This window comes from Oryza brachyantha, chromosome 6, assembly GCF_000231095.2.
Source record: "Oryza brachyantha chromosome 6, ObraRS2, whole genome shotgun sequence".
NCBI classification, from domain to species: domain Eukaryota; kingdom Viridiplantae; phylum Streptophyta; class Magnoliopsida; order Poales; family Poaceae; genus Oryza; species Oryza brachyantha.
The window spans coordinates 12,481,811-12,508,150 of NC_023168.2; the positions used below are offsets into that span (position 1 = coordinate 12,481,811).

Below are 26,340 nucleotides of genomic sequence, written 5' to 3' on the forward strand. Positions count from 1 at the left end.
CCTGTCCCACCTCCTCGCCGACCTGTCGCCGTCATTCCCATCGCCGGTGAGCCTCTCCGCTCCCCTCCTGCCCTCGTTTCCTCTCCGCAGGATGCCGCCGAGGTCGCCACCACCGCCGCCGTGCGCGTGCGTGCCTTGGGCGTTGCCGTCACCCCTCCGCTTGCCGTCGTCCCCGCCTCGCCGGCGCCGCTCGTTCCCGCCATTCGCCGCACCGCCACGCTCGTCGCGCCGTCGTTGCTGCTCCGGTTGCGCCGTCGTCGTGCGCCACCGCTCCGGTCGCGTCCGCCGCTCGGCCGCCAGGCTGCGTCGCTCCTTGGCAGACGCCACCTCGCTCCTCCCTCGAGCTCCCGTCTAGCTCCTCTGGCCGCTTCCCGCGCCCGCCCGCCGTCGCTGTGCCGCTGTGCCGTCGTCGCCGTGCGCCGCGCTCGGTCGCGCGCCACGCGCTGTCGTCGGACGACGGTCGTCGTCGTCGCGCCATCGTCGTCGTCGCGCCGTCGTCGCCGTCGCCGTCCGCTTGTCGCCGCCCGATGTCGTCGCCGACGCCGTCGTTGCTGCGCCGTCGCCGCCTCCCCGGCAGAATGCCGCATCCCATCACCGTCACCCTCGCGACGCCGTCACTAAGCTCCCTCCGCCCACACCAGTGCGCGCCCGCACCGCCGGCTGACCCACCGCCGCGCCGCCCCGATCCCTCTCCCTCTCGGCCGTGTCTCCACGCCGCCGTTCCCCACTTCGTCGCAATCGCCATCTTTGCGTCGCCGTCACCCCTCCGCCCACCACCACCTTCGCCTCCGCCGACCACCAACCGCCGCTTTGCTGTCGAGCCGTCGCCGGCCGTCGCTGCCCCCGCGACGCCGTCGAGGCCGTCTCTCCTCTCCTCTATCGCTGCCACTTGGCCGCTCCGCACGACTCCGCCGCCGCTCAGCCGCCCTCTCCCTCCTCCGCTCTGCTCCGCCGCCGCTCCGAGCCGCGCCACCCCGCCGTGGTCTCTGCCTCCTCCTCGCCAACACCGTCGTCGCCCTTCGGTCGCCGGTCGGTGTCGCCGATGTCGACGCCCTCGTGCCGCCGGTCATCGCCATCGCCACCTCCCCTTTCTCCTCGGCCCTCGCCGTCTCCGCCGCTCCCACCGCCGCTGCTCGCACGCCGATGTTCCCGCTTCCCGGCTGCCGTCGCAGTTCACCGCCGCCCCGGCCGTCGTCGACGTCGCGCCGTCGCCGTCGCGTCGCCGTCGCCGTGCGCCGCCGCCGCCGCGTCGCCCGCCGCTCCCGCCGGTCGCCGCCGTCCACCCGACCGCGCGTTCGGCCCCCATCTCTCTGTTCCCTCTCGCTGACGAGTGGGTCCCACTTATCAGTCGCTCCCCGCCAGCCCCTTCCTCTCTCTCCTCCCCGGGCCCGCGTGTCAGCCGCCCATTCCCCTCTCTCTCCCGCTGACAGGTGGTCCCCACCTGTCAGCCGTCAGCCTCCTCTCTCCTCGCTGACGTCAGCAGCCCCATTAATTGCGCAATAATTGATTTAGGACTTTTCTGTTTAGCTAAAAACCCAGAAAACTTCTAAAATTCATAAGTAATTCATCTAGTCTCCGTTTAGGTCCATTCAAGTTTCATTAAATCCAGAAAAATGCCAAGAATCCATTAAAATAGTTTCTTTCTCTGTTTCAGTAGTTTTTTAGCCTGTTTTGTTTGTTTTGCCTTGTTTGTCGTAGGTTTTGACCCCGTCGCAGCGCCGTTCGTTCCCGAAGTCGTCGCCGAAGTTCCTCGTGGGTCTAAGCAAGGCAAGTGGCACCCTTCTTTGATCATATTGAACCTATGATTATAAAATCCCCCGCTTTTACATTCAAACATGCATTGTATTCAAATGTATTTACTTTATTTATCTATTGGGCAATTACCAATATATCCGTTGATCCCCATTTATTATTGTCATCCCAGGGTTAATTTGACTAGAATTAGGGTTAGTCAATGCTTAGCCATGCTTAGTTCAACTAGCTCACCAATTATTATTTAATTATTGTTGCACTTTGGTACGCCTTCAATGGTTGTTATCATTATTCATTTCCCGAGGTGGATTAATACAACTAAAATATTGCTTAAGGTGGGCTGTGGGTGCATGGTTTTGAGAGTCGTGCCCATGGCAATTAAGAACCGGTTCTCAGGAAACCCTGCTGGTCTTACACGTACTAACCACAAGCCAGAATGGGCAACGGTGAGACTCGTAATCTAGCTTGTCCCTATTCGACGTACCCAGGCAAGGGTAGGCGTGATGGAGTATGGACGGGCAATCGTGGTGTAACGAAAGCTTCTCCTGCTTCCAGATTTACCAAGGCACAAGAGGGGACTGCCCGACTTGGTGTAAAGGAGGGGGTGAAACCTGAAGTGTGGTGCGATTGTCTAGGGAGGGCTGGGTGAAAGGTCTTATCATGGTTTCCGTACTGAGGTATCGTGGTGATACGTTGGGGCATGGTAACATGCTTGGCAGCCATGTCTTGTGGGTAAAGTTGTACACCTCTGCAGAGTAAAACTATTCGAATAGCCGTGCCCGCGGTTATTGGGCGAACTGACAGATTCACTGGGATTAGTTGAACCCCTTTAATAATTTTACAAATCTTGGAACTGGTTTGACCCTGCGCAATGTGGTGTAACGTTGGCAGTGGTTTGGGTCTGTCGCAACGTGGTTTAACGTTGGGCAGAGGGTTGACCCTGTCGCTACGTGGTGTAACGTTCGACAGTGGTTTGGGCCTGTTGCAACGTGGTGTAACGTTGGACAGTGGATGTTTATTTTAAATGTTACTTTACTTTTATTTCTGTCTATTTTATCTACTGTTTTGCTAAATTACTGCAACTTTTGTGCAAGTTAACCTTAGCCTATCCTTGATACCCTGTTGCATGCATTATTCTCCCTCTCTTGGGTGTTACTTGTTGAGTACGGTGGTTTGTACTCAGCCTTGCTTAATTTTCTCTCACCAGAGCAAGTGCCAGAGCCTGTGTCAGAAGAAGGTTACTCCGAAGGTTGAATTGAGGTTCAGTCCGCCGTCGAGAGTGCCTGTGGTGTGGAGCCGTCATCGCCAGCTAAAGCAGAAGATTAGATGGTCTAGTTTTATTTTCCTCTTTCCGCTGCATTTCGATAGATAATTGTTTTTATTTGTTTTTAAGTCGTGGAACTGTGTATTAATTTGTCATAGTGTGTACTCGGGCTGATGCCTGGACCGAGATTTAATACATGCTATTGTTCAGAAATTTGGTGTAAATTTCTGGGCGTGACAATATCGGAGTGAATTTTGGAGCTGGATATCTCTAATCTATCGTCGTGGGCTTAAAAATGGGATCTTAAGCGGTAGGGTAGCCATTCATTCCCAGAAGTGAGCTTTTCAGAACATTTCGGGCCTATTCATTCAATTTGTATTCCTTCTTATTCGCTACCAAGAATACCTTTTCTTTTTATCTTCTTGTTGTTTTTCAGACTATGGTTTAACAGTATGGCTGATTTTAGCTGACGACAGTGTGGCAGTGTACCATATTTGTTAAATATCATCGAACAGCTGTCATACTCCATCCGTTTTATATTATAAGACTTTTTAGGTTTATCTAGATTTATTCATATATCAATGTATATATTTTATACTTTTATATATATATGTTTAGATTTATTAGCATATATATAAAAAAAATCTTCTAATGTGGAGCGGAGATAATACAAAACATCACTTTTAACATGAACGATAAAATTGGGCCAAAAAAACCCAATCTTGCCTCTCGTGTACCTCTCTGTCCTAAACCTTGATCTGATAATATGGTACGCTGTATTTTGATCCGTCTGTTAGGCTAGCCTGAAGTAGCAACTAGTTAGGCCCACTGGGCCGTTTCACTATAGTAATACATTCTAGCCTACACTCTCTTGGATTGCAACAGTTATCTCATTGTCTCTTTGCCTCTTTGGTATAATCCGTTGGAAGAAGAATGCAAGAAAGACAGCAGATTTTGTATTAAGGACATCGAGGAAGGTTTGAGCTCAGATTGATAGCTTCCTTTTCTAATCTCCTAGCTTTATTTATTTTTGTTTCTTTGTATGTTCTTCAATTCTGAGTCTTGGGAGTACTCCCATATGCCATGGATCATATATATCATAAGTAAAGTAACATTCCAGCAATTTGGAGATCGGCACTCATTTTCTGTGGTTGGGGTCCTGTTGTTATTGGCAGACATCATTTCTGATCAATGGAAATGGGGAGGATTTTATTTTCTCTTCGTTAAAAAAAATAGAGACCAATGAACAGTTGAATTAATGATTTGTTGAATACATGAAGTGAAAATGTGTAGTCCATCAAGTGCTTAATAAAGAACGAATTGTGTATGTCTTCAGAATATTTCCAACATTGCCCCTTCGTACAATCCAACCACCATTAGAGGCCAAAAACATCATCCGGCCTATTATTATCACGCCAAATAACGGGTACATCTTACAAGCAAACGTACTCCTTTCATTTCATATCATAACGTAAGATATTTGATTTTTATTTGTAATATTTGACCATTCGTCTTATTCAAAAAATTATATAAATATTATTTATTTTTCTTGTGACTTAAAGAACTTCATTTTTTTATACTTATACTAAATTTTTTAATAAAATGAATGGTCAAATGTTACAACCAAAAAAGTCGAATATTTTACCCTATGAAACGGAGGGAGTACCTTCTATATACGAGAAACTTTCGATACTCTTTGAGAAGATATCTTCACACCTGAGTTTTTGACCCGGCTCGTCCCAAGAGTAGGGACAGAACCTGAATCTCTTAAGGTGAGAGAAAAGTGTGTGTAGCGAATAAAATTGTTACCGGCTTCGTTTCTTTGAAAAAAAAAATACTGCGCTCGTTAATTATATTCTACTCCAATATCGATACACATACACAAAAATAACTTTTTTGGCGAGGAACAATCAATTTCTCTGTTTGCGAGGGAATGCACAATCTTATTTTTGGATGCTACAAAGAAAAAAAAAACCCAACAACATGGATCTAATCAAATCAAATCTCACAATGAAACATGGATCATCATCCCCATTACAAATCAAACAAACACGGATCATCATCCTTCATCCAAGTGTCACAACCTCGCAACAAAAGGCTTTTTAACAACATGGCAAACCACCATTTTTGTGCTTATGCATGCATGTCGCTAGCGGCAATGGCGGCCTTAGAAGTCGCTGGTGGCGACGGGGGCGTGGTCACCGCACATGTAGAGGTACCGGTAGACGATCCCGGCGAGGCCGCCGCCGACGAGCGGGCCGACCCAGTAGATCCAGATGTTGGTGTAGTTGCCGCTGGCCACGGCGGGGCCGAAGGAGCGCGCCGGGTTCATGGAGCCGCCGGAGAACGGGCCGGCGACGAGGATGTTGGCGCCGACGATGAAGCCGATGGCGATGGGGGCGATGGTGCCGAGCGACCCCTTCTTCGGGTCGGCGGCGGTGGCGTACACGGTGTAGACGAGCCCGAAGGTGACGACGATCTCCATCACGACGCCCTCGAACGCGCCCACGCCGGACAGCCCGTGCGTCGGGGTCGCCTGCGCGCAAGAAACGAGACAAAAAAGAGAGAACGACGGCGACGAGAGTTAGTGATCAGGCGATCCATGGAGGGAGGCGCCGCGCGGTCGCGAGAGTACGGTAGCCGACACGACGAGTACGTACCACGCCGGTGCAGAACTGGACGAGGACGGCGCCGACGATGGCGCCGAGGAGCTGGGCGACCCAGTAGAAGACGCCGGTGAGGATGGTGATCTGGCCGCCGAGCGCGAGGCCGAAGGTGACGGCCGGGTTGACGTGCCCGCCGGAGATGTTGGCGCCGATGGCCACCGCCACGAACAGCCCGAACCCGTGGCACACCGCCACGGCCACCAGCCCGGCCGGGTCAAGCGGCGCGCCGCCGGTCAACTTGGCTGCAGTTTCACACCCAACCCAAATGAGAAAAAAAAAAAAGAAAAAGCCTTCCACGGTTCACTGTTGCAGGTTCATAGACTGGTCGTTAGTGTATACTCACTGTAGGCGATGGCGGAGCCGACGCCGGCGAAGACGAAGACGAGGGTGGAGATGAACTCGGCGACGTAGGCCTTGAGGGACGCCGCGCTGAAGGAGTCATCGAAGCGGCCGAAGGCGATGTTGCCCGACATTGTGGCGACGGACCGGACGGCGGCCGGAGATCGATCGCCGGAGCTGAGACTGAGGAGGCGGGGAGAAGGAGGGGTAGTGCCGGTGGTGGGCGCTAAGAATACGGATCAGAGGACCCGTGAGCGGTCTTCTTTATAGGCAGCTAGCCTAGCCCGGTCATTCAGGGCTTCGGTCTAAAACAAATATATATGGACAAAACGATTTTATGTAATATGGAATGGATTCGGGTTTCTAAACTTGGACCCGGTTGTTTTATGTTTTTTTTTTGGAAAAAAGCATTTGGGTTAGCTTGGGGATTTTAGGGTGAAAGTGGTTTTTTTTTACTGTTTTTGTCTCAAGCCATATGTAAAAATACTTTTTTTTTCCTAATTTTTGTCAATGTTGTTTTTAAATCGCCGTCAAGTATAACTTCGTTTCACAATACAAGACCTTACAATATTAAGTAGATTTATGTAGATGCTTATATAGATATATATTAATAAATAAATCTAAATATAGTTAAAAAGTAAAATCTTCTTATACTATAAAATGTAGGGAGTAAGTACTTTATTAAAAAAATCCCCCCCCCCTAAAACTTTTGGCACTATGGCTAGGAAACACTAAATGCATGCATGTTTTTAATATTTTTTTATCAGATTAGAGAGTTTTCTTTAATTAATTTTAACTTCAAAAGTGTGTTGGGGGCGTATTTGCAGCTATGCGCGGTGTGCGTATGTAGTGGCATAAACATGTCGGTCTCTAAACTTTCGAATTCATTTTTAGGTCTGCAAACTTATCCCGAGTGCCATAGGTGGCCTGAATAGACCCGAACACATTTTATGTGCTGACATGGCATGCCATGTTGGCACCTACGTGGTAATACAATGCCACAGTTTAGGCATATGGATTATTTTTAAAGAAAAACACTTTTCTCCATTCTACCTCATTCTCTCTCCTCATCAGGCACCACCACCATATGCCTGCATCCATTGACTCTATCCCATCATCAATAGCTGGCGATGATGATGCTACCTAGAGGGTGATTCTTCGGTGTCCCCTAGCTCCCGCCTCACGCCGTCAAGAGAGACAAGGTGAGCTTGGTCAAGGACATGAGTTGGCTAGGGTTGTGTGGTGTGGTGAGCTTAATTAATGGTGATGGTGCTTCTTAAGGTTGGTGTACCAATGACAATGACAGTTGGGATCGCACTGGCTTATTAGGCAGGAAGCTAAAGCGGAGTTCTTCATCCTGCAATTTTAGATCTAGGTGGATGAGGACGGCATCAGGCAGTGACCTGTGGCAGATACGGGAATATTGATAGGTTGAGAAACATGTGGAACATGATGGCATGGGGTGATGTCGACAGCGAATCTATGCGTCTAGATCCAGTCATCAATGAGGTCCTCATGTCTATGAATGTGGGGTCACACAAGCCAGTCTTAACCTAGGAGGGGAGGTGGCTGCCAGGAGCCAAAGCTCAACGAGCCACCCTAGTGAAAGAGGGGACAACAGATGAGACTGGTTGCGCCCATCTCCCTTATCTTCACCCGTGTTAGCTAGCTCCGCCTACACTGTCATCGTCGAAGCCTCTATCGATGCTGGAACTAGCGCCTCCATTTCGATCTTCATGGGCCTCACTGTCACAACCAAGGGCATGATTGTCATCATCAACCCGTCATCGCCCAAAAGACACTGACAACTTGCTAGCAAGCTCACACTTATCATTGTATCTATCTCACAAAATGTATTAGACCTATATATAACATTGGCCTTCGCTAGTTGTACCGGGGAGTCGAACTCTAGCACGGGCAGCAGCCAGCATGAATGATACCTCCTTCGCGTTGTTTCCCCCACAGCCTATGGAGGTCGCTGCCATGGGTCCCTTCGGCACCTCCTTTGTGTTGGCTAGGGAACTAGTTACGTTGTTGAGACCTCCTTTAGGCTTCAGTCAACTGTTGCTGGAGATAGATCGGAGAAAGAGTGTTGCGTAAGAGGTGAGAGAGAAACTAACATGTGGGCCCTACCCTTACACGGGACCCACTGTTGCACGCCACATTGGTGTGTGGAGCAAGGTAATGCTTGTCTAGACAAGTGATGATATCTAGGATGAGTTTGTACACATAGAAACATATTTAGAAGTTCAATGGTCCACAAAATAAAGCGGAATAAATTTAAAAATTAAAATCCATCCATACACTTACCCTATTTTATAACGGAGAGTCTCTTAGTTTGGTCTGTCACAAACGTACGAGTTGACTCAAACGATGGTTTGAGCCAATAATGGAACAACCGGGGGGAGTCACCGAGCCCGACCCGTTCGTCAGTACAACAGCAACCGGATGGGGGGAGAAGCAAGCGGGGTGAGGTGGCGCGGGGGCAGAAGCAAGCGGGGTGAGGTGTCGCTATCCAATGCGGTCACGCCAGCTGTGCGATATTCGCGGAAGCGTCTGGATCGATCTCGTCATCCAACTCCACTCGGTCGAGCCGCCCATTACGAGATGGCCAATCATCACTCATTCGTTCATCCGCTCGTGGACCGGTCCCTCTCGCTCGCTTCATCCATGCTCATTAACATGTTGAAAATTCATTAATTTTACTTTAATCACTCATTAGTTGGCGATAACTTTGTGAAAAGCTTATCTGCTTCCCACTTCTGGACCCAAACAATATAAGTTTTCTTGAAAGCTTATTAAAAGGAAGAAACCTTTTTGAAATGATTGGTCATCCTCGTCTGTTTGCTTCCGCTTATATTTATAAGCTAAAATTTAAATTTTTATTTTGAATTTGTAGTTAATTTTAAATTTTTTCACCGAAGTTTATTTTGTAGTTTCGGTTATTATATTTCTAACAATACACATATATATATATATATATAATTTTTATTTATAAATTATTTTTCGTTTATAAATATATCATTTATAGAAAAAAACTAAACAATCACACCGAGTCCGAGAGTTTGCAGCTGGCACAAATGCGTTAACGACTCAAGTTTCACTATTGTCTTACTACTTTTCAAGGAGATAATAATAATGCCGAAACTTTTCGTTCGTTTTGCTGCGTGAAGGATCGATCAGCTCCATTTCTTCTTTTTTTCTGTTTCCGTGGGAATATGCATTGCATCAGACGAAACTATGATATCACAGGAGAAGAGGCAGGGTCCATTGTGTTCATCACACATACACTTCACCCAATGGCATAATTCCAATCGCTACTGGATATAATTCCTCCCATGGACAGATAAGACGACGCTCAACGTAATTTTCTTCGACAAACACATGCGTGAAAGTAATTAACAACGGATCAGAACAAACATAGCAATTGATAAAGGGGTGCATGATCCGAGCGTTAGAAATGATGAAATCGATCTGCATCCGAGAGATATGATTTACCCGTACGTACACACACATGACGGTCACTGATCACCCTAGCTAATTCCCTCCTAAATAGCTATAATTATAGGTAGTAGCTATGAGAGCATTGGTTATCATAAGGCTAGCCAGCATTATGCCTGCAGCTAGGGCTGTCAGAGCAACGAACCTTACCACGCATCTGGACTATTATTGCCTGAATTCCCTGTTTAAAACATTACCGTAGGCTACTAGCATTCATTGATTACCTAAGAAAAGCGCCCCTCTTTCAACGTGACAATTCTTATCGTTTTAGATAATGCTATAATCTTCTGAATCTATCATTCACCGTAATATTATATCTAAATATATTATTTCAAACTATATATTTTAAAAGTTATTAATAGTCTAAGTTTTAAAAGTTTGAACCCACCTTTATAAAAAAAGACAGCAATTATTGAACCCCAAGGAGTACCGTCGTATATGCTTTTAGCCTTGTAGATTGTATGACCTTGCAATTCGTTATTTTAAGCTTATCCCTCAGATTATTGCTCAATACTTCTGAAAATATGATATATTAAAAACATTCTCTCTAATTTCCAAAATACAATTATTTGTTCAATACTTCTAAAAATATGATATCATAGGAGTATCTGTTAATTTTATTTATGAAATTATATAATTTATCACCATAATTAAGAAGATAATTTGTGGCAATAATACGGTAAATGATCTGTCTCAAACGCTAGTGTGTATGTACTAATAATCCTATTATATGATAAGGACTAAAACGCATTTATGTTATTAGTATCTTCGATAATAGATAACTTGGCCTTTGTTTTAATAAAAAATATATAATTATTTATTACAAAGTTACTAGCTAAACATAGCCATATTGGTAACAAGAGCCCCTCAACCTATTGCTTAATAAAATACTACCTCCGTTTCATACTATAAGATGTTTCACTTTTTTAATTATAATATTTGATCATTCATCTTATTCAAAAATTTAGTACAAATATAGAAAATGACAAGTCGTATTTAAAGTTTTCTGATAATAAAGTAAGTCACAACAAAAATAAATAATATTTTCATAACTTTTTAAATAAGACAAATAGTCAAACATTAAAAAAAAGTTAAACATTTTATATTATGAAACAAAGAAAGTAGGAGGCTGGGAATTTCTTCCCCCAAAATGATAAATGAGAAACAACCAGCAGATCGATGCGCAATAATGAGCTAGGAATGCAGGCGTCCTCTCGATGAACCGATGGACGAATTGGCAGAGCTCCTGCCCTTGTTTGAAACACAGACAAAACGATTGAACAGTAATGTCCTTCCAAACAAGTACGTGTTCTGTAGCAAGAGAGACGTGTTTGGGATCCGATCGAGATGACGAGCAAGAGACAAACAAGATGAGCACGACGACGACGATCCTGCGTGGCAATGGCAGACAACAACATGTGTGAGAGAACTGCAGCAGCGGATAGAATGGAATCTTTTTCTTCTCTATAAAACTATTACATCCGTTTCGAAATAAGATTATTTTTTAGTTTTTTGATACAATGTTTTGACTCTTCGTCTTATTTAAAATATTTTTATGATTAATATTTTTATTCTTACTAGATGATGAAACATGAATAGTGTTTTAAGTTTTTTATAATTTTTTTAAATAAGACGAATGGTCAAATGTTGGACATGGAAAAACAAAAAATAAAGTTATTACAGGACGGAGGTAGTAATTAGCCAGGCCTGGCCATCAATCAGGTCCAAGAATTTTTTTTCTTAGAATTGCTAGCTAATGGTCCATAAACAGCCTAGCAAGGGCATGAATGGAGTCAGGCACCAGTTTGCTAGATAGCTGCATATGCTGTATATGCTGATGGATTCAAACAAATCTTTTTGTGCGTGTCTCTACTCGACCGTGAATAAATCTGCAGGGAGATATTATTGTCCTTTTAAAGAGAGGAAATAAACATCTTGATGTTGATGAATTGATGACAGGGATGGCATTGGATCGGGTATATATTGATATGTTCTGGATGGTTTGTTCTTCTTTGGCAGGAGTGCGTATTTAATTTGAGGAAAATGTTTTTTTGTGCCTTGTATGAATTAATGTGGATTCAATTCAATAATCCGCTGTGCACTACGGATAACATTATCTGAAAGATATACTAGTACTGATAAGGATGGAATAAGTCTAAAATGAACTTAGTGTAATTTATGAAGATGTAGAAGTTATGCTAAAATTCACATGTCTCAGGGTGAGGAGGGAATGCCGTGAGCTTTTTTCAAGAGATTTTTTCTCATCCTCAAAGTAGGTACCATTAGTTGCTACTCAGTTTAATATCTTTTAGTATCTAAGTTACCAAAAGGTACGAAATTTTATATAAAATTGCTCTTTTCCCAATGTATTAAGAAGGCAGAGTTTTTGGCATTGACTTGTTTGTTTCTTCAGGAAGATTTACGGACATTGATTTTTTTTCATTAGTAGTATTTGGTAATTCTTTTGAAAACAAGAACTAATTTGCTCTAGAAGCAGTTTTTCTTTTATAAAAACCTGTTCCATCTGGTCCAACCATTTCGATCTTTGACCCGGTAAAATGCAAAACCGTCCGGTTTAACTGGCTATCCCTGTATGGTCACATGCACATCCAGCCATTCATTCGAACCAGATCAGCGTAGGGTCATTCATCCAAACCATAGCAGAGTATGCTCTGGTCCTGTTTAAGCTACAGATTCAATGCAAAAACAGTTAAGTTTAACCAGTTGAAAGGTCGCATGCACATCTAGTCTTATTATGGTTAGAGTTAAGATTCGGTGACTTTACTCTCCGTACATCAGACCCATATATCACCCACCAATAGGGTTGAAAGTGATTCGGATAATTTCCTTCCGACCGGATCGTTTTTCGGATTCGGATAGCTTCGGTCGGATAGTTCCGAAAATTTTCGGATTCGGAATTGGATTCGGATATTTTTTTCGGATATGGAAACGAATACGGTACGGGTGATATCCGTCAGATAGTATCCGGATTTTTTTCCGGATATCCGGACCTATGCATTATCCATTCAATCAAATCAGCTCGACCTAAATAAGTCCATCTCAACAGCCAAACTAGTGTTAACCTTAGCTGATTCTGATTAACTGGTTTCAAGTAGTCTAGACGTCCACAACCATACAATCGCAACCGATTTTTCTTTTTATGGTATTAGTAATTACTTATATTTAAAAATATTGATAAGTTATATACTTATATTAAAAAATAACAAGTTATATTTCTTTAACGATACGTGAAGCTTAGTTTAAGAGGTTTTTATGTTCCGATTAATATTCGTCACCGTATTCGTTTCGATCCGTATTCACTCTGCATTTGTATCCGATAATATTCGATTCTGTTTTCATATCCGAGTTTCTGATTCCGATTTCGATTCAAAAAAAAATGAAAACAAATATGATAGAGCTTGTTTCCAACCATATTCGATCCGTTTTCATCCCTACCCACCAATCAGAGCAGGTATAATAGCAGCCTGTAAGCTAGCTATAAGCATACTTTAAGGTAAAAAGAGAGAAGAGAGAAGAGTAGCGGGCTACAGATTTATAGTCAGCTACATGATGAATTCAAAGACATACATGTGTATGATAGGTGGAACCGGATATTAGCTGTGTAGTATATGACTATTGTATGAATTGACTATTAAATTGGCTATAAATAATTTGTAGCCAGCTGTTAGCTATACTTTTGAACTTGCTCTTAGAAGAATGTTACATCAGCGAAACGTCGTCCTTATAGTTAAATCGTCGATTCGATCCGATATTAACACCTTGGCTGGCTAGTGTGCTACCTAGGGGTGAATTTTAACCGTGCTAGCTACACAGATAGCCCATGAGAAAACACCATTACAAAAGAAATCCATAACCAACTAGAGTTGTTTGTCACTTAAGCTTACCAGCGTCACCGGCTCCACCACTGACTCCAATAACTATTGGAGAAGAAGACCCCGCTAATCTGCTGATCATACAGAGATATAAACAACTGAAAGTAGCCACACACATCCACGTACATCACGGCCATCTCTCGCACCCGGTCGTGAACTATAATTCTTTTTATGCACGAGTACAGCTCCTGCCATCATCAGTACGTATACAACAAAAATAACGCAAATAAACACAAGCTAATAGCAACTACTACTAGTGTCAGAAATGATTTTTTGTCAGCTGATGCAGGAGAGGCAGAAAATGATTGGAGGATATGCTCTTGGGGTGAGGGAGATATGCTTTCGCTCAGCAGCTCAAGCTCGAAGGTTCTTGCAGAGAACTCCAGAGAGGTCGAGATGGAGATCGTTGATTGAGCTTCAGCTGCATGTGGAAAGCTGATCGGGAGGATCCAGCGGATTCAGATTGGTAACTTGGTACATGGTGTTTTCAGTCTATGGATGAGCTTAAACTGATAAGGAGGATATCGATTTTACCCGCTTAAACTAGTTATCATATATACTCTCCACGTATTTTAATGAGTTAATTAGATTCATGTCATTATAAATTTGTCAGTTTTAAAATATATCATTACTATTTGACTAAGTGTAATAATATCATTATAATTTTAGAACTATTCGAAATATATCATTTCATACCCTTTCAGTCCACTTTTATCAAAAAATTAGACCATATTGCCTCTCTGTTGGTCACTACACTCTTTATAGGTGCAAAGGGCAATTTGGTCCAGAAATTATTTATAGTGGCGTATCTTAAGTAGTTCTAAAACCATAATGTTATCTTTAAAATTAGTTGAATAGTAATGGAATATTTCAAAACATGCAACTTTATAATAGCATGGATCTAATTAACCTTACTTTAATAGATAATGATATTGGTATTTTAGGACACGTTGACTATTCATCTGAATAAATCTAATTATAATAAAATCAATGATAACTACGTAAGTATTCTCAATAAGACGAATGATAAAATATATATTAAAATATCAATGATGTTATCTATCAAAATACGGAGAAACCTTTAGTCAACAAAATACATTGATTAACAAAAGCTAGAATTTAATTTTAGAGGGGTTTTTTTCGTCATGATTTAACTTTCAGTCATATCTTATTAAACCATGAATATCATCTATGTATTACGTGTAAATTATGTTTGAGTCTCGTTCGTCTTTCTACTCCTTATCAATCGTAGCTAGCTCAATCAATCACAGCAACACTTGTAATATTTAATCAAGATTTAAGCTCTAAAACGCTAGAGCGGAGGTCAAAAGGGTGACATGCATGCATGATTCACACCATTATCTGAAAAGATGCATCCATGATGCACCTAAAAGTTTAAGCGAGATCCAAAAGTTTTAAGTGACAAATTCGATAGAGGTCTAGAGAGAGAGTGTGTGAGAGGTGAGAGCAGGGCGCACGGGGTTAATTTGCATGCGACCCGGCGTTCACGGGGACTCTTGGATCCGGCGACATTTGCATGGCAGCCACATGCTCCCAACTTATCCTCTCTCTCTCTCTCTCTGGTTTTGCAATCATCCGATCCTGGCCTGCATGTGTGTGCATCTTGTCTTGTCTTGGTGTCTTCTTTTTAGTTTCTATGATAAAAAAGACAAACCGAATAACAATAAATAGAAAATAATTTATAAATAAAATTTATATACGTGTTCATAGAAATCTAAAAATTAAAGTTGAAAAATAAATCATAATGGAACTATCTGAAGATCAACTCTGAATTTAATATTAAAAATTCAAATTTTGGCTTATAAGCATAAGCAAAGTCTAAAAAACCGGCTGTTGTCCTGCCTACCTAGCTAGACTACTCTTTATCAGATAATTAAACTTTCCTGTGGTTGATTAGTTTAGCTCCATGCAAATGCAGCCAAGTAGCAGCTGAAAATCGGTGTGCCGCACGCAGCGTGGGGATCGGTGAAAGCATGCACTGGCGAGAATTCTGACTAAAAACAATAGTATTAATTATGGAACCAGCAAGGCCGTATTTAATTTGCTAGATGCATGCACGACATACACGACTCAATTGCCTCGCTTAAAGCACTGATGGCATCCCTAATTTAACGACTAAGATAGTATCGTAAAATTAAATGAGTTTTTATATACGATAAGAGAAAATGAAACAAGTAAGAAAATAATTAAAAAAAGGACACCATGCCTTATATGCATGTAACATGGTTAGCACAAAACACCTAAGACATAAGAGATATGAGTAGTATTAAATTTAAATATGAATTTGCTAGCAGCGTTGCAAGATATCTTAGGCCATGTTCGCTCTTCGGAACAAATAACCCAGATTCCTCCACGTGCATGTATCCCAAACTGCTAAACTGTGTATTTTTTATAAAAAAATTATAAAAAAGTTACTTTAAAATTTAAATTAATCTATTTTTAAATTTTTATAGTTAATACGTAATTAATCATGCACTAATCTATTACCCTGTTTTTTGCGTCAGTTAACATACCGTGCGCCGAACGTCACCTTACTGATCTTACTAAGGCCGCGTTCGGCCATACCCTTAAGTTAACTAGGCTCTCCTCGTTTTCTGCGCGCACGCTTCCCGAACTGTTAAACAGTGTATTTTTTATAAAAATTTTATATAAGAAAGTTGTTTTAAAAAATCATATTAATCTATTTTATATATTTCTAATAATTAATTAATCATATACTAATATATTATTTCGTTTTCCGTATGCGGCGTAAGTTTAACTTACGCCCCATTCGCCGAACGGGGCCTAAGATGCATTGGAATCTGAACAATTGGATGGTGACATCAATTCCAAATCTCCAGCAATACATTTTACTCCTGCACAGATATAACAGCTTCTCTTTTCCCAGTGACATCCTGTCCTCAAACCGTGGTGGCCGTCATACTTGTAGTACGTACCTGGGACCGAATCCAAAACTTGATGTCAATGTTGCACTGTGTGTCCAGGAGAATATTGTTGCTACACAAGATCGTGATGTAAAAGTGTTACAAAGAAATGAATCGCTTTTCGATCGAGGGCTGATCTCCAGCATGTCGATGGATTGATGGTGGCGGAGCTATTTGCATCATAACGGCATCTACGAGATATTGTCGTATCAGCTCGATAGCCAAACGAATCGTGAACCCAAGCCTCCTTCACAGCCCATTTTTTTTTCAAAAAAAAAAAACAAGCTAGCTGACCCTAAGCAGGCTCGTGAACCCAAGTTGTCATGTACTTATGTACATTTTCTTATTGTCAAATGAAATTGTTAGGCCGCCTTCAGTTGTAGTTTACTTATCTGGTACGAAAAACAAAAAACATAGTAATATATTAATAAATGATTAATTAATGATTATTATTAGTTATAAAAAATAAAAAAATAGATTAATATAATTTTTTAAAGCAAATTTCCTATAGAAAATTTTCACAAAAGACATGCTATTTTGCATTTCGGAAAGCATGCGCGCAAAAAAATAAGAGAATCTGAGTTGATAGGAGCGAGAGAAGAACTTGGCCTAGTTGTTAAATATGATCTATTATATGAATGGTAATGAATCGAAGGTACGAAGTATAAACTTACTCTAGTTTTGTATTTGGATGCTTTGTTCTTCATTTTGTGATTGCGTACAAATTATATCAATAGAGGTGCTTCAATTGGAAAGATTCTGAGCCATGCTGAGCCGATCTCATGTTTCAGCTCATTTTCCTAAGCAAGCAGAGCTGATGTTCTTGTGAGCCGATCTGCTCATTTCCACCACTAGTTTATTGATGAATAAAGTTAAAGCAGTAAAATAGTGGAAATAGTAAATAGTCAACGTTGATATAGTCATAAAAGTGGAGGTAGTAATACATTTTTAGAATAGTGGTAAACCATATGTCTGTGGTCGAAAATGTTGAAAATAATCATAGATACTTTGATAGTCAACCACAGCAATTAATGTATTAATTTCTCAAAAAACCACACTCTTGACAAATTTCGTTATAGTTATGATTGTGAATTTTCTAAACTCCTAACTGATCTCCTGCTATCGTGGGATTTGGGGGAAGCATATGTGATCGCTAAAAAAAAAATATAGTCTTCAGTGACGAATTTCTCATGACATTTGAGCTATTTGTTATTATGCGATCATGATTTATAACGTTCATAGTGGGGCGGGTTAACTCTGACAAAAAAAAAGATGTTTGTCGCTAAGACCAACTATAAATCGTCATAAACTTGCTCAATGACATGATGAATGTTATTTTGTCACTACAAACTAACCAACGAATGTCATAAGTTTATAACAATTCATTTCATGATACGTTGAAAATGAAAAGCAGAAGTATTTTGTTGTACCTACCAGCAAGCTTGGCCCCCACATACTAGAGTGGGTCCCACTAAACCCACTAAAACCAGGTTAAGTTGATCCCTAATCCAAGGTCACATCCACAATATATCACCCTACTTATAAAATTGTGATTTAAAAAATCAAAAGAAAATCTCCAATCCCCAAAAGTGATGCAAGAAAATTCAAATGCAGTTTAAAGGGTGTTTTCTTAAATTATCCATGCCTTAGAAAGGCTAAATAACTTTTACTTTAATATTCAAATTATAGGGTTAAATTTTACAACAATAACCCATTTTTAGTGTTTGCTAAAAAAATTCTAAAATTAACTATCACGTCCTAATAAATCCATCCCTTCATAAATCATGTTTTAATTAGAATAATATAATTTTATTAAAAAAGCAAAAGAAAATTATTAAACCCTAAAAGACATGGAACTAAATCCGAAAGTGGCTAGGAGGATTTTTTTTCTTAAATTCTCCATATCATACATTATGTAAATAATATTTACTTGAAAATTTATAGTAATATGAACAATTTTAATAATATATCAAGTACTTTGCTAAAAAATTAAAATAAACCCTCCTCTTCTCCGTTGGCCATATTTGGCTCAAATTCATTCTCTCCCGTTCACTTTTAGGACTGCCCGGCCTGGTAGCCCACCTTCTCCCCCTCTCATTTTTTCTTATTTCTTCTTCTATGGGCTAAAATTTTGTTTCTTCCCTTTGGCCCATCTTCTCTCTTTCCTCCCTTTTGGCCCAGCCGGTTCACCTCCTCCTTTAGGGGTGGGCTTGGCTGATGAGCAGGCGCACCTTCATCCCACAAAGAATACACATCATTCATCTTTCTCTTTTTAACATATAATTAAAATTTCTAGTTGGTATTTCTCGCTCATAATAACTCCAAATCTAATGGTTCTTTTTCTATTTTTTCTAAAATCATGATCTTTCATTTAATTGTATTTGGGTGTATGTTAATTACTATTCCTTAGACCATTTTCATATGGCTTGTTTTCTCTAGGTTAAGTGGATGATAGAAAACATATTTTTAGCATAACAATTGCTAATATAAGTTCATATTCTCTATTATTATGTTAAACATAATATTGTGTCCAAATTTGAGGTGCATATGAGTCCAAATATATTACGAAGTATTCAAATCTCAAAGATTGGGTTGAGTTCTAGGAAATTATTTCACAGACGTATCCATTTGTGAATAATGTATGGTATCATTTTATTAGAACCACGTAAGTTTTTTTATGATAGGCTTATGGACCAAAAGTCATGTAAATTTGTAAAATTTTCTGACAAAATTTAGATATTATTGTAACTATTAGGTGGTAATTTGGAGATAAAAGTTTGAATTGTGCCCAGAAGACAATTTAACTTCTCATCTATTTGCAGTACATGGGTTAGAATGAGACGTATGGGCCTTAATATATTTTTTTGTATTTTTTGTATCATATTTGATGCACACGTAGTTTAATTTTGAATTAATTTTGATAACGTTGTAGAAATCATTTAACATATAGAAAATAGTAAATCTATTCCAAAATTCGTGAAACTTCTAGGAGACAACTTATGCGTAGTCCATTATATATAAAAAATGTATTGGTGGATATGAGATAATTATTTTTCTATATTACTTCACAATAGTGCAACAAAACAAAAAAAGAAAAACGTTAAGCAGGAAAGGAAAGAAATATGGCCCTTTTGGCCCTAGCTAATAGCACAACTATTTCCAGCCGTTAGTCGGATCTAATCGCATCACCATAGTATATAGTTGTGCTCACCAAAAACCCTATATCCCCACTATAACCCTCCCTCGGCTGCCACTCTCCTCTCCTCTTCATCCCCTCACCCTTTATCCTCTCCTCTTCATCCCCTCACCATGGAGCTCAACGCCACACCACGGGTGGTGACGGGACGTCACAAGCCGCACATGGATCCGTCGGCCCTAGGGTGGCTAGATCTAGGGTTAGCAGCCCGGGAAGTGGCGGTGCGCTGCATGACTGCCGCATCGACTGTCGGCTCACATTTTAGACATGTCTTCTGCTTTATCTTTTCTCTAGTAACCTAATTTATAGATCTTTGTTGATTTACACGGTAAATCATCCGCCTTTATGGTAGCAGTATGATTATTTGGACCAATTGCCATCGACAAGATGAATGCTTACCTTCATATCGATCTAAATTAGCCTAGAGGCTGATTTTGATTTTTAAAATCAGTTCGGCTACCATACATTGAATTGTTGATCTTGAAATCACCTTCATCTAGCTCGAGTTTTTCACTTTGTTGACAACTCGATAACACCATAAAGTTCTAGGTGACTCCATGTTTGTTAGAAAAAAACACCAATAGAGCCCTTGAATACGAGCATCTCCAACAATATCTAATATCTGCCCCCAAAACAATTTTCTCAAATTAGTGTAAAATCAATCTTAAACCGTGCCTAATACCTGCTCTCAATTTTTACCTCTGGCTCCTAATACTAACCAAAACAACCCCACTATACGTACGACCTAATTGTACTATCTGCGTACGACTGAAACACTGAACCACTGATTAGGTAAAAATGATCAAATGAGTGACATTGCAGCCGTTGATCATTTGGGTTATACGTAAGTGGGATAGTTAAGTCGTATGCATAGCAATTTCTAAACCAAAAAATAAGCTAGAGTTAGGGTATTCCCAACCCATAACACTAGATGTAGTTTCTATAAACTCCATGTCATCAAGAAACTAGTACTAGACACTACTCTTCCAATGTAAACACCACTATTCCATACTTCAATTTAATACTACTTATCTCACATGGTATCTTAAATATTATATAGAAACCATGTCTCATGCAAGACATGGTTTCATTCTCTTTCCTCATTTATTCACTTGTCACATCATCTTTTATCCTAGATGGTAACTTAATTAATGTGATGGACACCATCCTAGTCATTGGGTTGGGAATGGCCTTACTCTTTTTACTGTTCCCAATCACTCCAATCAGTAACAATTAATTGGAGGATTGTTGGAGTTAGGAAAGATTTAGGTGGAAATTATTTTGGGACTACTCTCGATATAGGATTTGATTTTTGCCTCTCTTTTGGAGATGCCGTAAGCCCCGTACACATACAGTTCCTATGTTCATATTGTAAATTTAAATAGTAAATGGTTCTTATATACGTCTATAGTGTAGACATACATAGATTTCGAATCAATACGTATTGTACAACGTGCAAAGGCAGGTATTCCTTCGTGAATACAAATTAAACCACGGAATTAACTGTGTATACCCCACCAGAGAAACAACAAAAGAAATGTACACACGATCAAATCAATGAAGCGAATAACACGAGCAGCCAAAAGAAGAAGAGAGATAGATGGATGACTTTCCATGAAGCAACTCATCATCAACTCGAATACGACGACAACTCATCATCAGCTTACTTTTACAACTCATATGATTGCAACATTTTGCAGTCCTATGAACCGAATTGATAAGCCCTAACAGAGACCTTAAATAAGGTCCCATACGCGTCTAGTTCATATTTGTAAATTTAAATCGTAAATGGTGCTTATATACGTATATAGTGTAGATATACATACATAGATGCTGTATTAATACATATTGAAAAACCATGCAAAGGCAGATATCCCTTGGCGAGTTGTGTATATAACAACAAAATGTATACATGATCAAATCAATGAAGCAAATAACACGAGCAGCCAAAAGAAGAAGAAGAGAGAGAGAGAGATGGATGGCTTTCCAAGAAGCAACTCATCAAACACGACGACAGGTAGCTCGCAGGAAGAAACCGATCGATCAGTACTGCTTCAAGGCGCACTCCGGCGGCACGGGGCGGCCCTTGGCCCGGGCGTCGGCGCAGTAGTCGTAGATGGTGTAGCCCAGCTGCACCGCCTTCATCTGCCGCAGCTGCTTCTCGCTCAGCTGGCACAGCTCCGGCGCCGCGTACCAGTGGTCGGGCGTCGCGCATCCCCGCGCGCACGTCGGCGACGCGGCGTCGGCGCCGGCGCCGGCGGCGGAGCCGGAGCCGGAGCATTCGCAGACGCTGAGGGCGATGTCGCGGTACTCGGCGACGAAGGGGGCCTTGGTCCAGTCCGTCTTGACGCGGCCGCCCTGCGTGGCCCAGTCCTCCGCCGCCCAGATGCTGGAGAAGGCGTACATCGGCCGCTGCGTCGGGAACGCCACGCCGGCCTCCGAGTGGTTGCGGAACACCCTGATCGGGATGCTGTCCACGAACCACCTGCACAATATACAGACATGTATGTATTCAAAACGAACACCCATACACCATGCAAATTAAACTTAAGAATCATTCATGTTTACACGTACACGATCATGCAGGGGTTCCAGAAGATGGTGTAGTTGTGGAAGCCGTCGGTGGGGTCGAACCATGGCCTGAACTGCATCTCGCGGCTGCCGACGCCGTCCGCGAAGACGTTGGTGTGCAGGGTGTAGGGCTTCCCGGTCTCGTTGCCCAGGAACTCGAAGTCGATCTCGTCGTGCTTCTCGCCGATCGACGACGTCTGCCATCCATCCATCCATTTTTCATACATACATGCATCGATCAGATATGATAATCCAATTAGATACAGTTTGATGTGACGTACGTAGTAGGTGGTGACGGTGCCGGCCGAGTTGCCCTTCACCAGCTGGATGCGGGTGGACACGCTGCCGTAGATGAACTGCTTCTTGGTCCGGAGCATACAACCTGCATTGCGTGCCCACACAGCATGTCACGCACGTCCGATCGATCGATTAGATTATTACTCCGTAGATTAATATATATATATATATATATATATATATATATATATATATGCCTCATTTTAGTTATTGTACCGTTTCTGATTTTATTAATTACATGAAATGGTTCTGTTCTCTTATTCTTTAGCTAGTGTGATCGTGATCGAGCTAGCTGTCGCACAAACACGGATGTGATGATCAGAATGCATTTTGTTCATGCCATCGGTGATATGGTCAGAGATTCAGAATTTTGTTCGTAATTTAGGAGAAGTTATATGTAAAACACTACAGTAAACTTTACAAAGCAATCATATACGTACAGATAGATTAACGGATCATAGCGACCTATATCTGTCGAACAAGAGTACACGCGCTGACACGCATCCCCATTTTACCATTTTCGTTTGCTGCTCATCAATTGGTCTAATTGGACGGTTTGTTCTAACTGGGCCATTTCTTTATCCAATTAACTCACTAGTCCGGCCGTTTGGGCTGAAACATGGCTACCCGCTAATCAAACCAAGGCTAAAACAAAGAAAATTGGAACCGCACAAACATTCTAGTGAACTACAAAATCAACTTTATATTCTAGTGCACATTATAAACATGACTAGCATGCACCTTAAAAAAACTTTATAAAAATGACTGGCATGCACTTTTGGAAAACAATATGTATGCAATGAATTATGCCTAATGAACTGAACAAAAGCAATACCATGGCTGTCAAAGGAGGTTCACTGACATAAAAAAATTTCTGCGTAGATTTTTTCTTAGCTTTTGCACACGCGTTTTCCGAACTATCAAACATTACATTGTTTTGTAAAATGTTTCTATAGAAATTTATTATCTTATATTTCTAAAATAGATTTTCAACTTTGTAACATTTTAACATTTATATCATGAAATAGATTTCACATAAGTTAGAAAAATCTTTATCTTCATCCAGAGAAAGAACGAAATAACAATCAGACATTGTAAATTGATCAGAAGATAAATATATACCAGAGGAGTTGCTGACAAGGGAGAGCGTGAGATGGTTTCCTCCCTCCGTCATCTTGGCGTTCTGCGGCTCCCACGTGATGTCACACTGGTCCTGGAAGTTTGCTCCGACGAGCCCGAGCTCCAGCACCGCCGCCACGGCGACGGCGACGACGGCGGCGGTGACGACAGCCTTCGCCATCGTCTTCGCCGATTGATCTCCCCCGGCCTGAAACGAGACGTTCCTCGCTAGCTGCAGGCTATATTCAATAGCTAGCTTCTTTCTTCTTCTTCTTCTTCTTCTTCTTCTTCTTCTTCTTCTTCTTCTTCTTCTTCTTCTTCTTCTTCTTCCTTGTGTTTGGATGGATTGGACTTTCAAGAATTCGCAGAGGAATTTATATATATGCAGCCAGTTGAGACCTATACTATACTTCATAATTTCAGGTTGAACTGGCGAGTTTTTGGTAGGCATGTAGTCCTGAGACAGAATAATGTTTTTGATTTGAGCATCTGGATGGTCACCCTGCAGAGATTTTGCCAGCTTGACGGTTTCAATGATGGCATTGTTTGATTGCGTTAGTCGTCTACTATCTTGGCAGGGTTAGTGCTTGGCATGAACGATATGAACACGGTTTTGTTTCTTGTTTTTTTTTTCTTCCTTCTCTTTCTTGGACAGACAGAATCAGGGAATATATTGCAGCATGGTCTACGACTACTGCTACTGCTGTGTGATTGACAGCTACTTTAACAGGTGGTCAACGGGCATCCATGTATGGAGAATTGGAACCCAGGACGGGAGCTTTGCAGTTGCAGCCATGAGCCATATGCAATGTGAGATCTGATTAAAACAGATGGGAAAGTTTTCTGATCAGACCTACTTCGATCCAATAAAGGTGGGAATCCATAGCATAATGTATTAACCTACTAAGTAAACGTAAAGATCATATTCGCTAAACATATAGTGTGTATTTGTATTAATCTCTTTGTCTCATGATATTGATTAATTTCAGGGCTAGATATGTGTCATCCGTTTAATAGTTCAATTATTCACTCGATCATGTAATAGATTATTAACTTATGATTGACTCCTCAATCCTCTTTGGCATGTCCATAGACTTCCACAATCTATAATACTAAGGGCCAAAGATATCTCTCTAATGGAGAGGCAAATTTTATCTTGATTATACACATAACACATCTTTCATGGTATGTCCGAACACTACTTTTATAACTATCTAGATGTAGTATTTAGTAGGCCCTAAGCAATCCACTACACATGTTAAGAACCCTAATAATCTCAAGTCTAAGTATTATACATAAATACTCAATAAGAACATTGATGACACATCACATATAGCTCTCACAGTGTTTCACGTTGGATCTCTACAGCATCATATTCTCCAACATATGTCCACATGATCTATTTGTTATCTGCATACCATAATCTATGAGATATGATCATCGATCAATATATGTGCTAATTATCTAATCACATTTGTTTCATATGTGATATTTAATTAGGGAACCATTGTAAAAATAGTAACTTACAAAAAAAAGTCTTATAAACGAATCACACATTTATTAATAAATAATAAGTTATATATCTCAAAGAACAATACATGATAAATATGTAAACATAGTGTATGACACAATCATCTCTATGACTGTCTCTAGGGCCATCACGTTCAGAAATTTACACCAATTTCATTACAATAGTATGCATTGAATCTCGATTCAGTATTAGCATATTCATTAATAAATAATAAGTTATATATCTCAAAGAACAATACATGATAAATATGTAAACATAGTGTATGACACAATCATCTCTATGACTGCCTCTAGGGCCATCACGTTCAGAAATTTACACCAATTTCATTACAATAGTATGCATTAAATCTCGATTCAGTATTAACCAAAGTACACAGTATGACAATTTAGTACAAATCCATCATATTAAATAAAAAATAAAATAAACAAAGTCTAAACAATATAGTGTAAATTAAATCTCGATCCAGTATTAGCCAAAGTACACACTATGATAATTTAGTACAAACTCTATCATATTAAATAAACAAATAAAATAAACAGAGTCTAAATAATATAGTATATATAGAAAAACTAATGTAACATTTTCAAAGAAACAACACATAAGTACCCACAGACAACAGTGGAGCATAACAACTCAGATAATCTTCAAACGGCTTCTTGTCGGACACAGCTTTAGCTTGCGAGAAAAGGGAGGAAAAGAAAGGATGAGTACAACCTCCGTACTCAACAAGCCACCAACAAATACAAATAAAAAATAGATACATATAGTGTACAAAGAAAAAAGAACTAAGGGTCACTTTTGCACAAAACAATAGTTAAAAACATTTACTTTAGCAAAAGCAAAAATAACAGTTCAATACTAATTAAATAACAATACTAAACCAACCATTATTTAGTGCTAAATCATATCTACAGATGGTTGATTCCCCGATGGGGCCAGGGATCCACCGGGGCCCCACACTCGTGGGGCCGGGGAACGACGAAAAAAAAACACCGCGGGATCCTCGCGTGGCCCCGAAATACAAATAGGCCCAATAAACTTATACCATATATATAACCTAACTCTATTTTCTTTCCCCACCCTCTCTTCTCTCTCCTCTCCCACCCACCCCTCGGCTCCCAGCCACCGCCGCCCCCTTCCCTCTCCAGTCCGCACCTCCTATAGTCCTCTCTTCCCCGCCATCGTCCGCTAGCACTGTCTCGCCGCCCGTCACCGTAGGCTGATGCATGCGAACCCGCTCACCAGCTGGGAGCCTCTCCTTCCCTA

The 26,340-nt window shown here is 41.1% G+C and overlaps 2 protein-coding genes across 2 annotated transcripts; both read right to left on the minus strand.

Annotated features, from left to right (window-relative positions):
• Positions 1-4,938: 4,938 nt before the first annotated feature.
• Positions 4,939-6,303, minus strand: LOC102710309 (probable aquaporin TIP2-2). Its single transcript, XM_006655991.3, has 3 exons — positions 6,026-6,303; positions 5,677-5,924; positions 4,939-5,552 (listed from the first exon to the last, which is right to left on the minus strand). Exons 1-3 carry the CDS (start codon positions 6,153-6,155, stop codon positions 5,184-5,186), a joined length of 747 nt encoding a protein of 248 aa, XP_006656054.1. The 5' UTR covers positions 6,156-6,303; the 3' UTR covers positions 4,939-5,183.
• A 15,017-nt stretch (positions 6,304-21,320) lies between these two features.
• LOC102710027 (probable xyloglucan endotransglucosylase/hydrolase protein 26) lies at positions 21,321-23,724 on the minus strand. The gene is made up of 4 exons (XM_006655990.3): positions 23,547-23,724; positions 22,409-22,509; positions 22,131-22,324; positions 21,321-22,041 (listed from the first exon to the last, which is right to left on the minus strand). Exons 1-4 carry the CDS (start codon positions 23,722-23,724, stop codon positions 21,600-21,602), a joined length of 915 nt encoding a protein of 304 aa, XP_006656053.2. The 3' UTR covers positions 21,321-21,599.
• Positions 23,725-26,340: the final 2,616 nt, after the last annotated feature.